Source organism: Paroedura picta, chromosome 16 (genome assembly GCF_049243985.1).
Source record: "Paroedura picta isolate Pp20150507F chromosome 16, Ppicta_v3.0, whole genome shotgun sequence".
NCBI classification, from domain to species: domain Eukaryota; kingdom Metazoa; phylum Chordata; class Lepidosauria; order Squamata; family Gekkonidae; genus Paroedura; species Paroedura picta.
This window is the reverse complement of record NC_135384.1, coordinates 28,122,287-28,135,218: the sequence shown is the minus strand read 5'-3', so window position 1 is coordinate 28,135,218 and position 12,932 is coordinate 28,122,287. Positions and strand designations below refer to the sequence as shown.

The following is a 12,932-nucleotide window of genomic DNA, read 5'->3' as shown; positions in this document are numbered from 1 at the left end:
CTGATATCATGCATAGATGGGACTGTTAATGCATTTGAGAAACGAAGGACTCTTCCCTTGGCCACCATTTTGTGACTGCCTCCAGCTGGTGAATCCCAAGATGCATTCTAACACATCCCGGAAATGAAATGGGCTTATCCCATCCAACAAGACTGAACCCATGGCAAGACCCTGATACGGAGGGCTCTCTTGCTGATCCAAGACTTGAAAGCAGACATACTTGACTAGCAAGTGTTGACCATGTACCCACAAGATGGCCCGTTTGCAAAGACCAAACAATGATCAACTAATGACCCCAAACTAAGTTATTAAAGAGCACTGATACAAAGGCAGAGACGGGCCAAATGCTGGACAGCCAAGCACATTTATAAATCCCACTCCAACGATTATAAGGACCATAATTTAAGAATCACAGAGCTATAAGGAGGCCTATAGTGCCTTTACTTGTAGCTGTTGCTTTACATTGACCATTTCTACACTGGGAACTTTGCTTCCCTGGCTCCCTTGTGGGAGCACAAATCTGGGGCGGACTAGATGCACCGGACCAAACGTTACCCCTGTGTGGGAGGCAGGAAGAGGCGGGGCAACCTGACCTGGCCCAAACTCCAGCCTGCAGCCCAGCCCTAAGCACGGAAATGGCCATTCGGATCCATTTTTTCTCTTCAAATCCTTTCAGATTTTGCTACCAATTCTGGATAATCATTGGTCATCAGACAAGACACAGACCTTGCAGAATGCTGATGCAGAAAGGAATCCTTCACATCTCAGAACGATCCATGCATCATGGTTAGCCAATCTCCCAATTTTCGCTAGTTAGGGCCAGCAAGTATTTAGATTTTGGTAAGAATTTCACTTCTTCCACAGACACAGCTGAACATCAGCAATCTATCACAGATGAAGTAAGACCTATTTTGCAGAGATCCCTACTGATCCATTAGGAAAATCAATGGCATGATCGCATATATAATTGAATAAATCCAAATACTACAAGATAAACTGTTTTGACCTTCTCTGTGAAGCAGAACTGAATGTCAATCAAAGGCAGCCAGCTGGACGATACAAGAGTCAAGTGCTTGTGTGGGGGGAGATTAGGGCCGGCTGGATCTCCTCCCATACCTTTACACTTAAATGGAGAGACAGAGATAAAGAGGTGACTTTGTTCCATCCAACCAAACCTAAGTGATTGTATTCACATTGGACATCATCATTCCTCTTCATGATACCCACCTAGCAAAGTTAACAAGTTTTAAGTGTATTATTTAGCCCAGGGGTAGTCAAACTGCGGCCCTCCAGATGTCCATGGACTACAATTCCCAGGAGCCTCCTGGGAATTGTAGTCCATGGACATCTGGAGGGCCGCAGTTTGACTACCCCTGAAATAAGTCCTAAACCTAAACATGTACAGACGCTTTGGGCGCAGCTCCTTCCCCGCCCCAAACTTAGCTGTACTCACAGCGGTAGATGGTGCTGCTCAGTGTCCACTTTGGTCAGCTCCTCCTCTTCAATGTCAGACTCGCCACCCGAGCTGCTGTCGGTCACGTCGGAGTCAAACGCTTGCTCACAGGACCGCAGGTTAGCCATCCCGCTGGCAGTAAACCTCTCCAGCTCCTCGGAGATCGAGTCGCTTTTCAGGAAGCTGCTCAGTCCTTCGGAAGTACTGGTCTCGCTCGCCGCCTTCCTCAAAGCGGCTTCCGCCTTGCGGGTCAGCATCAGCTGGCTCCGGTGCCGCAGGGAGTCCAAAGCCGGCAACTTGCTCAGAGTCTTCTCCAAGAAGCCGCCCAGCTGCTGCTGGATATGCCGCTCCACCTGCTTCGCCTGCACCACCTGCAAGCGCTTTTGCAGCCTGCGCGCCCGGTTCTCAATGTCCACCTGCCGCCGCAGTAGCACCTTTGTCCTCATGTCTGAATCCAGGGTACTGAAGGAGCTGTTGGGCAGGGGGGTCTTCTCGTCGGGCTTGCCGCCCCCCAGGCTGGAAGGCGCGGACAACGTCAACAACCTGCTCTCTCCGCTGCCCCCTTCCAACCCACGTTCCGGGGAGTTGAGGGCGCGTTTATTTGCAGTGCCATTATTGCTAAGCAGAGCTGCGTGCTCCGCGTCAAGGTTCCTGCGCGGGAGAGTGCAATTGGCCAAACCTGATTTCAGGTCCCCCAAGTCAGAACCCCCAGGCCGGTTAGGGTCAACCTCCTGGAGGGTGGCCGAAGGGACAGCGCGTTTCCCACCATTAAGCGAGGCAGAGCTCTCGTGATCGGAACTGTTATTCTTGGCCAGCTTCTTGGCCAAGCCATTGACGGGCGCTTGCGGCAGAGGGGCCTGGTTACTCGCACTCATGGTCTTCAGGTTTTCCAGGGAAATCTCCAACACCGGCTGCCTCCCCAACAGGTCGCTAGTTTTCAAGAAGGACTGAGACAGCAGAGGGTGGGACTTCAGGACTGCCTGTTTGTTGAAGACCCCTTGCAGTTTCAAAGACTCCTTCGGGGGGACCGATGTTACATCCGAGCAGAGGTAGGACGCCACCAGGGGTTGCAGCTTCCCCAGCTCTTCTTTCGTAGGGTTATTTCGGAAGTCTAGGCTGGGATCCTCAGCTTTCCTTTTGGTGCCGTTGGTGGTGACCAGGATGTTGTTGGCGTTGCCGTTGTTCTCGGCACTGCCAGGAGACAGGGCGGAGGATGGGGGAGCCAGTTTGAACCGGATGTGGTGAGCTTCAGCTGCTGCGTCAGTGAGAGCGGGCGCCATAGTAGCCATTCAGCACCGAGAGACGGGACGTCCAACCTCTCCCGCCGCAGAGGCCAGCTCTGCTGCTTGCTACTGCCTCGCCAGAGGGCAGCCTAAAATAAATAATTAAAAAGTCTCATTAGGACAGCATTGAGTGCGGCTAGAGCATCAAGGCGGTCGCCATGCACAATCTACGTTTGCTTAGATAACAACGATGACTTACAACCGCTGTGCGATGCAAGCAACCCATTCCCCGTCAATCGCCCCAAAGCCCAGTTAAAGGACAGACAAAACACTATTATCAGACGTACTGAAAGCTTCCTGCGTTATCAACATTTGGCAAGCCAAAGATAGCAGGGAGTTAATTAGGGAGGAGAAGCAGCAAGGGACACAGAACCAAATGCAGCGCGAGAGGTCAAGGACCGGGGGAAGAGATAGAGGAGAACCACCACAGAGCAGAGGCAGACCAAACATGGTAAGTCTTTCCATGACCATCATCCGGCAGTACAGGAAGATTTTAGGCTTGGAGGTGCCCCTGCCGGAAGGCGATCAGCGCTGGAAGATGATCCCCCCCCCCCCGTAAGTCTTCCCCATGACCCCAGACCAAGCTACTTCATACAGAAAACAGGTAATCAGTTTTTTTAAACGATTTAATTTTTAGAAGTTCAAGAGACTCTGCTTAGAGAGAAGGAGGAACATGTTGCAAGAGGATTCTGGGATTAGCATGTCTATCTCCCCCTGCATTGACTTTAATTCAAAATGCACACTATTGCTCTACTCAATGATTGTAGTCCATGGACATCCATCTGGAGGACCACAGGTTGACTACCCTTGTCCTACAGGACTCTAAAGTTGTTGACTTTTGCTCACATAAAAGGGGCTGTAGCTGGCCTTTCTGGCAGCAGCCTTCCCAAAAGTTTTATATACTGCTATACTGTCAGCCCTATAAACTATTTCTTCCGACATTGCGTAACAAAACAAATGAGACATGCCATCCAGTCACCAACTGCAAAGTTACTTTTCATTAGCCCTACATGAAACAGTTCCAGAGAAAGCAAATGAGTTCTAGGTATCTCAGTGGGTGTCACTGTCTCCATACAAACATTTTAAGCTTAAAATATGAACAGCTTCTTGAAAATAACCATAAAAACAGAAGTCGTTAAAAATGACAGAGTATACAAGAGTTGAAAAAAGCCCAGAACATAAAAATGAGTCAACCGTTCAGAATTAACTTGCCCCTTTTCCCTTAAGCAGAGAGCCAGCAACTACTGGCGGTAAATAGTTTCACAGAAATTGGGGTGAGGGTGGCTGTTTCATAGAGTATTTAATCTCTCCGGCCTTTTACCCATAAGGAAGAGGAGGAATGTCCTACCATACTAGTGAGGTATTTCCTGTCTATACTGAACCAGCAGTACACGGTTTCATTAACTCAACTTTCAAACAATACCTCTCCCTTTACACGGGGACTCAACCAATAAGTCCGCCAAACTATCTCCATCAAAGAATTCTTGGAAAGTGCCCTCTAATATGAACAGTGGGTTTAAAATCCCTAGTTATTCTGCACAATACCAATGCCTTTCAAGAAAGGGGGGGGGGAGAACCAGCTTGGCCTTGCCTGAGAGAATTTATGGGTGTCTGTTATTTAATTGCACAAAGAAAAATTGGGCAGCACGGAGACCTGTTGAAACACACGGAAATTCCAAGGATGAAAACCTCTATCGTTTTTAATGGAAGACCACAAGTTTCCTTCTCTTACACACCAGGACCTTGATGACCGCCTCAAGAAAAAGAGGGATGCCATAGTTCAAAGACACAGAATCTATTTGGCATTCAGAAGGTCCCCGGTTCAATCCCTGGTATCTCCAGTTCATGGGTGCAATAGGTGATACGTGAGCTTGAAAGCAGTTGACAATTCTGAGTAGGAAGGACTGACTTTGACAGTCCAATAGCCTGATTGAGTATAAAGCAGCTGACTTAAAATCCATAAATATATCAAATTGTGCAACTTTATATGTCAAGTAAGTTGTGATTTTAAATTATGCGTTTTATGTCAAATTGTAAGTTATGTGTTTTATGCTATTACAGCAGATTAAGTATTGCATATATTTCCAACCCACCCCAAAAAACCCAGTGAGAAAGCAGTTTTCCCATGCCTTCAAAATTTCCAGAAATTTTATATCTCTAGTCCATAGCCTCCTAATCATCGCCACAAAAATCTAAAAATAAGCACACACAAAATGTATAGATGTTAAAAGTAGAAGTACAAACAAATCCAGGATAGGTTAGGTAGGTTAAATGTTCTTAGAACACCAGAGCTTTACAAATACTCCTTTTCAAGTATGAAGGAGTCAAAATTATATTCCAAGAACATCATTCTAGAAGCTTCTGCTTCTAGATCCAATCTTAAATAAGTAAATTAAATGGGTATGTGTGTTCATACCAGTTTGAAAAATGCTTAGAGCTGGTCAACTCTTAAGACACATTTAATACGTGATCAATTTCACTGTGAGGGTTAACATGAGACCTGGGCATTATGCCTTTCATCTTTCTATTGAACATCTGTACAATTAAACATCTTGAGTAGATGTTAAGCTTATTGGTGAACTTCCTGGAAGACCTATGTCTAGAATTATAATGCAGTCTCTTAGGTTCCCAAGATGCAGGAAAAAAGACCTTGAAACCCCCCTAGTATAGTAAACAAAGAAATTCTTGCCTGGTATGAACATTCCAATAATTTTAGGATGCTCATCCTAACATATTCACCAAGGCCAAAATATATACCTGCACCACCAGTCTTACAATATATAATTTGCTTGACAGTACAAGTTCCTGCAGTGGAGGGAAACAAGAATCCCCTGCTGAGCTGACAGGGCATCTTGTCTTTTATTATCAATAACTGCCTTCTACTTTGGTTTTCAGGGATTTTGTTAAAATAAAGCTAACTAATAATTACCATTTCCTCCTGACCACACGTTGCTCCTTGCAGCTTTTCTTCCTCCACACCTTCCCCTGGAGGAACATTATCCACTTGGGTAATTAGACACCACACTACTGCCGCTCCTAAGTTCTGCAATGTACGGCCTTACCAAGATCTCTTTATAGATGACTCATCACTAGTTCAAGCCCTTATCACTCTCCCCCCTTCAGCCCGGGGAAAAAGATGACATCAAGATTTTCCATAGCTAAGCCTTCCCAGCTACCTCGGTTTTATTCCTGCAAGTCATTCGTGACCCACCCTCGATTGATTCAGGAATGCCTGCATTTCCCCCCCTCCGTTGTTCACTGATACAATGGGCAAATTCATACCAAAATTGCTCCACAATACGAATTCACAGGTCTGGAGCTACTCTCTCCTAGTTGTGGCTTCGACTCCAGGGAGGTAACACAGACAAACCCCGCAGATTCAATACACAGTAGATCAATTAAGTCAACTGGAGTAAAAACAGTTCTAGCCAAAAGCCCTCTCCAACTTTCCTGCTTTAACAGCTAGCATAAAACCAGCTGACGTTAACCAGTGGAAGAAAACAAACAGGGCTAAATTGTTTCCAAAGAAAAACGGTATCCTGCAAACAGGACACAAAACCGATCAGTTGCAAAGGTGCTAATTCAAAGAGAGAGCCAGTGGACTATGGTGGTTAAAATGGAAGACTTTACTGAACTATGAATATCACTCAGCCAGTCACTCCCCCAAGCATAAACAGAAGGGCGATTCAGAGTTAACAAGCTCTTTCACTCATTTATAGTGAGGGACATACTACAGAAATACTGGGAGAAATTCAGAGCACAGCTTACAATTAAAGTGAGGGTCACTGCACCTCCCAGGAGCATGATGTACACCAATCCATACCGAACTCTCAAAACAAGTGAAGTTCAGGCCTCAACAGGGTAATCTAATTAGGCAAAACATGGGAAGACAGTCTGGTCAGGAAGGCAGATGTCTTAAGAGGCTGTGACCCTCCCAACATTTGACAAATTACATTTGTGGGTGGCGATTGGGAACTTGAAAGTATGTTTGAATTCTTCCCTTTTGACAAAAAAAGCAGGTTAGTGAAGCAGCAAAAGTACATTCCTTGTCCAGCACTTGGCTCATAAATTCAATCCATATTTAGACCCGTCACTCTGGACACCCCAATTCATGCCACAGTAACCCCAATACTAGATTACAGTAACATGATCCACGAGGTGCTTCCCTTGAGGGTTGTTATATTTATATTTTAACTATTATTATTTGTTTATATGTTGTTACCTACCCGGTGTCTTCAGGGATTATTATTATTATTATTATTATTATTATTATTATTATTATTTGGAAGCTTCACCTGGTACCAAATGCTTGGTTGAACAGCTGCTTGGAGCAACATAAGACACCACCTATTTTGCAAACTTTGCATGGGCTCTCCATCTAGCTGTTTTCAAACAATTTAAATATGTTTTTGTTTAATTCATTTATACCTGCCTTTTCTCCACAATGGGGGATCCAAAGCAGCTTCGTTTATTCTCCTCTCTTTCATTTTACTCACAACAACCCTGCGAGGTTGATTAAGCCGAGAGTGTGTGACTGGCCTAAGGTCACCCAACAAGCTTCCACGGCACAAGTTGGAATTTGAACCTGCTTCTTTAGAAACTAATGCCAAATATCTGCAAAGCCTTTATACCCTAGTAACAGTTATGCTTGGCCAATCAAGGCCTACTTTTGCTTCCAACCCGTAGGACAGGGTTGCTGGCAAGGGCTCATGGGAATTGTAGTTCATGGACATATGGAGAGCCACAGTTTGGTCACCCCTGCCATAGCCCAATTTGTACTTCAGCTGGCCAGGCTAGGGTCTTTCTGTGGTGGAAAAGCCTTCCTGAGTATCAAAGGGAGGCCCCTGCTTTGATCGCTTCTGTTGCCAGCCTAAATTACTTTAAAAGGCTTTTAAAACATAATCAGATCAACCAGTTCGGCCTCAAGATCATCATGGGTATTTTAGTTATTTTTGTATTTTGGTTCATGTGTTTACAGTTTGCTGTCTATCTGATCTTTTTTGTAACCCACTGCCAGGGAGAGAGACAGGACAGACATGTTCTGAATAAATAGTTTACTTTTTTAATTTTAGGAGCCCAAGAAGAAGACAAATCGTGATACTTAGCATTTATGTAGTGCTACATAAATATTCTAAGACACATCACATACATTTTCAGTTATCTTGAACAACCCTAGAAAGTAAACAGAATTATCCTCAAAGAACAGATGAGGACTCAGAATGACAATTTGAGACTTCCTAAAGTATTCAAACAGATTTCCCCTGACCTTTCTTGCCATTGCTATTATATACCGATCCTGAAGCTATGCAGTTTCTCTACAGCAGCTTTAGTAGAAACACCAAAGGCTTTCAGCAACCAAAGAGGGCAATGAGAGATTTAAGGAAATTTAAGTGAGAACTTGTATTAACAAGAGTTTGTAAAGATGCATTGCATTTTTGAATAAATAGCATGATGCAAGGTAACAAGCAATGACATCGGTCTGCATTTCATGTTGAATTCAGCTTCTGCACTAACACATGCTTTGTGCAGTATCCATGCACACACCTGCTACCTATTTTGCTCCCCCCCCCCACACACACACACAAGCTTCATATGGCGATAAAGGCTGTAACTAATCTTTACCCTTAATTAAACAGACAACACTCAAAAAGAAACATGACCCTAAGTAGAACTGGAGTACTCGATATCCTAAAGCCCTCCCCTACTACTACTCCTTTTAAACAGGCCACCTATGAAGCAGGTAGCTCTTGCTTCACGCTTCAGCAATCTTGGTGCACGAATGTGGCATTGTGAACTCCTCTGCCACAATAGCAATGCCAGTTTTAGCCAGGTTAGTAGCAGTAAAATGGCTGGTAAATAAGTCACAGCACAGTTTGATGTAACCTGGGTTTTGCAGGGCGTGAAATCGCGGAAGAGGTTCCGGGAATAAACCTGACTTTACCCCCAAAGGGCATGATGCTCAAGTTAATTCACAAGTGCAAATCAGAGACAGTGTACTTGTATGCAAAGTTCTGTTACATGGAAATACATCTCTGCAGATGCAGCAGTATATATGAAACCTGCAGTTTCCATGATTTGGTCTTATCGCTACGATCATAAACATATTTAGGTTTTGAGCAAAGGCAAAATACCCTTGGGTGTGTAGTTTGCTATGTTTTTGCCCTTCGACACACAGTCATGAAAACAACCACTGTTATTTTCCAGCTTGTGTATCTGTTTGGAGAACCAGTGTGATGTGGAAAGTCAATGTGGTATTATAACTACGGTGTTGGACGAGGATCTGAGACAGTCAGGTTCAAATCCTGCCACAGAAGCCTGTTGGGTGACCTTGGACCAATCACACAGTTTGAGCCTAACCTACCTCACAGGGTTGTTGTGAGAACAGAATAATGATGTGGCCACTTAGAATACCCATTAGGAAGAAATGCAGGGTATAAATAAATTACAGTAAACAATATTCTCCAAGGTCTTTGGGGAAGCGGTGCTTCTTTATATGACCCTTTCCCTGAAACAACAAACTAAAATTTGATTTGGACATACAAACTGATTGGCGTGTACATCATGACTCTTATGCAATTATTTTCATCCAACCAAAAACACGAAAACATGTCCATTAAGAAAAGTACAGTCTAAACAACAAAGGCCTGATCTACAAAGCAGCACAGTGGGCTGTACCACTTTGGATGGTAAGGGGGAGGTCACCTTTCATGCCTTGCACGAAAATGCTCCTGCCAAAAACAAACAAACAAAACCGCTTCAGTCAAATACAACAGAAAAATAAGCACCTCTCCCCCAAATTTGTCAGATTTGTTTACCATGAATGGAGTCCTCAAAACAAAAAATAAAAATATGCAGGGAGCATTCAAGAGTAGCATTTACCCCTCTTGCAGTCTGGAGTGGTAAGGACAATCTCTCTGCTCAGGATTCTACTGCCTCATTTTTCTGCATGTGTAGCCCAGTAGGCCTAAATGAGCACTTCACTTCTTCATTCCAAATAGGTTTTATTCTAGAACAGTAGTGGCCCCCCCACAAGACTAACGACATTTATCCCTGCCTAAACCACTGTTATGCTTTAGCTCGAGTCTCAGCTCTGCCCGGCCACTGTTCAGGTTTTTAGGCTGATAGGGACACACCATAGCAGCGGGAGCAAAACAGGATTTCTCTGTTGCGGGTCTTATTTTTAGGCATTTCTCCCTAACTACTCTGTTTATTTATCACTCTTTTACTTTATGCATTGTGGGATTGATTGATTGACAGACAAGCTCTGAATTCTTGAGTGCCTTGGTTGTCAACAAGGGGCCAGCAGCCGGCTCCCCCTTACATACGATAAGGATAAAGCACTCTTAAACCCAATCTGTTGTGGCTGTCCTTGTTTGGAAGGCTTTGGCAAAGCTTGATAATTTCAGTAGTTCACTGAAACTTCTCCATGCCTTCCCCCATGGAGGTAAGTAAAATCAGCCAAAACACTTACCAGGGAGAGGACTCTACAAAAGCTTCTGTTTCCTGTTGGGGGGATGCACAGGGAGACAAAGAGAATCAAAAACCCAAAACACCCATGGATTTCTGCTGAGTGCAGAACTGTTCTGGTAGTAACACAGGAAACTCTTGGGGCTGGATTAGGCCTCTAGGCTACAAAACAGGAGTAAGAAACTTTTTTAAAGAGCATGTAATGAAGGAAAGGGCCCTTTTCCAGCCAGGTTTCTTAACTAGTTTACCAACCCAATTTTGTGAAAGCATTTCTGATAGAATTCACAATTTATCTGCACCCTATTAGGTCCTTGGAGCTTATTGGTTGATGGTGAGCAAAGGACATCATAGCAATAATCCATCGCTCAATTAGGCCAAGCTGATGCAACAATTCTGCCCATTCAAGAGTTGGGCAAGACAGACAAAGCCCTGAATATCTGATTCCCAATAGCTCCCATCAACTACAAACACAATTTTTTAAGAGCTCGGATTTTTCAAAGGCTACAAACTCCATAAGGGGAGAATTCATAGAATCATCAGGGAGGATTTATGCTAATAAATTAAAGACCTGTAAATTCATAGGTCAGAGTATGTAACTGACTAAAGCAACATTCCTAATGTAATGAAATGGAAAATAAAAAGAACACCTTCAATAGGGACATGTTTTTAAAGTCCCTCCATGATGAAAACTTCACCCTTCTCCCTCCTCATAATACTAACAGCTGTGTGTCAATTTCCACATTTTCAATTCCCTTGTTTTTACTTTACCCATCCTCCAAAGAGCTAAGGGCAATACACACCTTTCCCTGCCTGTATCCCTCATGCCCATGTTTTGTAGCAAGTTAGACTGAAAGATGGAGACTGTCCTAATAGCACCTAATAAACTTCAGGACAGTGCAAAGGTGGAATTGGAACTCAGATCTACCCAGTGATAGTCTATCATCTTAACTGGGATATCACACTTGACCTTGCTGGATACTGGGCAGTCGCACAGCCCCCCTGACCTAGATAACCCAGGCTAACCGGATGTTGGACACTAAGCAGAGCTGGCCCTGATCAGTATCGGAATGAGCCCACCAAGGAGGTCCAAGGTCACTCTTGCCTTGAAATCTCAATTAAGGCTCATCATAAATTGGCTGCGATTCAAAGGCCAAAAAACAGTCCAACACCTTACTTTGCCACACTGGGCCTCACTGGATCCTGGGCAGCCACACACAGTGGGGTACAATGGCCAGAGTACTGGGTGAGGATTTGGGGGATCCGTGTTTGAATCCTCACCTCTGCCATGGAGATTCATGAGATGACCTTGGGTCAGTCACCTACCTACAGGAATGTTGTGTGAATAATATAAACAAGAGGAGACTGATGTGAGCCAATTCAAGGCCTCCACTGGGACAAAAATTGGGGATATAGTAAACCAGTAGTATATAAATAAGACTAAAATCGACTCTATGCATACATCATCATGCTGGTAATAAATTTCAGTTTCGTTATACATGAGGCCGGGAAGACAAACACATCGAGAAGTCATGCAGCACAAACGTGCTGCAGAACAACTTCTGTGGACTAGATTCCAATCCATCAGCCATGCATGCGGAAAAGTGGGGTCTAGCCATGGACGCAGAAAACACTGCGAACGTGTTGGCCTTTAAGATTTCACAAAACGTCGGGACTTTTAGATATCTGACAAAAATGTGAAAGGGAAAAGGGATTACATCCATCCAAGCAAACACAACATTTTAGAGTGTTAATTCAGGGATAAATCCAGGTTTAGGGGAGCCCATAGCTCAGCTGCCGGAAAGACAAGATGTGCTATTCAGCATCATACTGACGGAGGGGAAAGCTACAGCCATAACCTAAACAGATCCCATCGTTCTCTCCCCCCGCCCCCATTAATAGCAGACGCTGTTTATCTCTGCAGACACAAAAGGTTTCGGTGGCTCCGGTGGAGCGAACGCCTAACAAAAACAGAACGCCCAAAGTTGTTTCCTTTCAACGACTTCCAACATATGAAAATGCTAAAAAATCAAAAGCATACAGAGAGCTCCTGTAGGACAGCACCCCACTGCGATCCTCTTATCACACTTTCCCCGTAATGCTACCAAATACTGCTGGACTTTTTATTGCTAAAATACAGAGGTCTGCTTTGTTGACGGATCCTCTTCCTGAACTAGACCCTGTGAGTGAAGTCGCACCATCTTCTTACTTAGAGGAACGACAGAACACAGTTTAGTTTTGCAAAGCCGGCCCCTGCCTCTATCTGGAATCGTACCGACAAGCAGACAAATTAACTCATCAACCACGTTGGTAGCCTGGTGCTGTTTTATTTTCTCTTCGTTGGGGGGAAAAAACCCTCCCAAGTTCAGTGTCTATAAGTTAACCAGAAGGATCAACTGCCTCGCTGAAAAGGCTGTTGCAATCCGGCACACTCTCTCCCACTTTCCCCACACATTTTAACTTCTGGGGGAAGAGCTTTTTACCTAAGTCTTATTTTTAGAACTACGCATCACAAACACACACACACACACACACACGCACAGACACAGTATCACATGACATGACATAACTGCTAGGGAGAAAAAGGCCCAAATTGTTCCTGAGCCCATGTTCGGAAAACGGTCCAAACACACACCCAAAACAAGCGTCCCCCAACTACCTTTGGAGAGAGAGAAAACAAACAAATACCCTCCTGCATTTAGGAACAAGTCTTAAACCAAAGCCCTCCAAGT

The 12,932-nt window shown here is 44.4% G+C and overlaps 1 protein-coding gene across 5 annotated transcripts in view; it reads right to left on the bottom strand.

The window, feature by feature from the left end:
- KANSL1 (KAT8 regulatory NSL complex subunit 1) overlaps positions 1 to 12,932 on the bottom strand; it is an 89,233-nt gene that overhangs the window by 63,256 nt on the left and 13,045 nt on the right. For all 5 annotated transcript variants that reach the window (XM_077312963.1, XM_077312962.1, XM_077312964.1 and 2 more), the window contains exon 2: positions 1,454 to 2,825. In XM_077312963.1, the coding sequence (XP_077169078.1) occupies positions 1,454 to 2,742 (1,289 nt within the window). In that variant the 5' untranslated portion in view covers positions 2,743 to 2,825. The remainder of the gene's footprint in view (positions 1 to 1,453; positions 2,826 to 12,932) is intronic.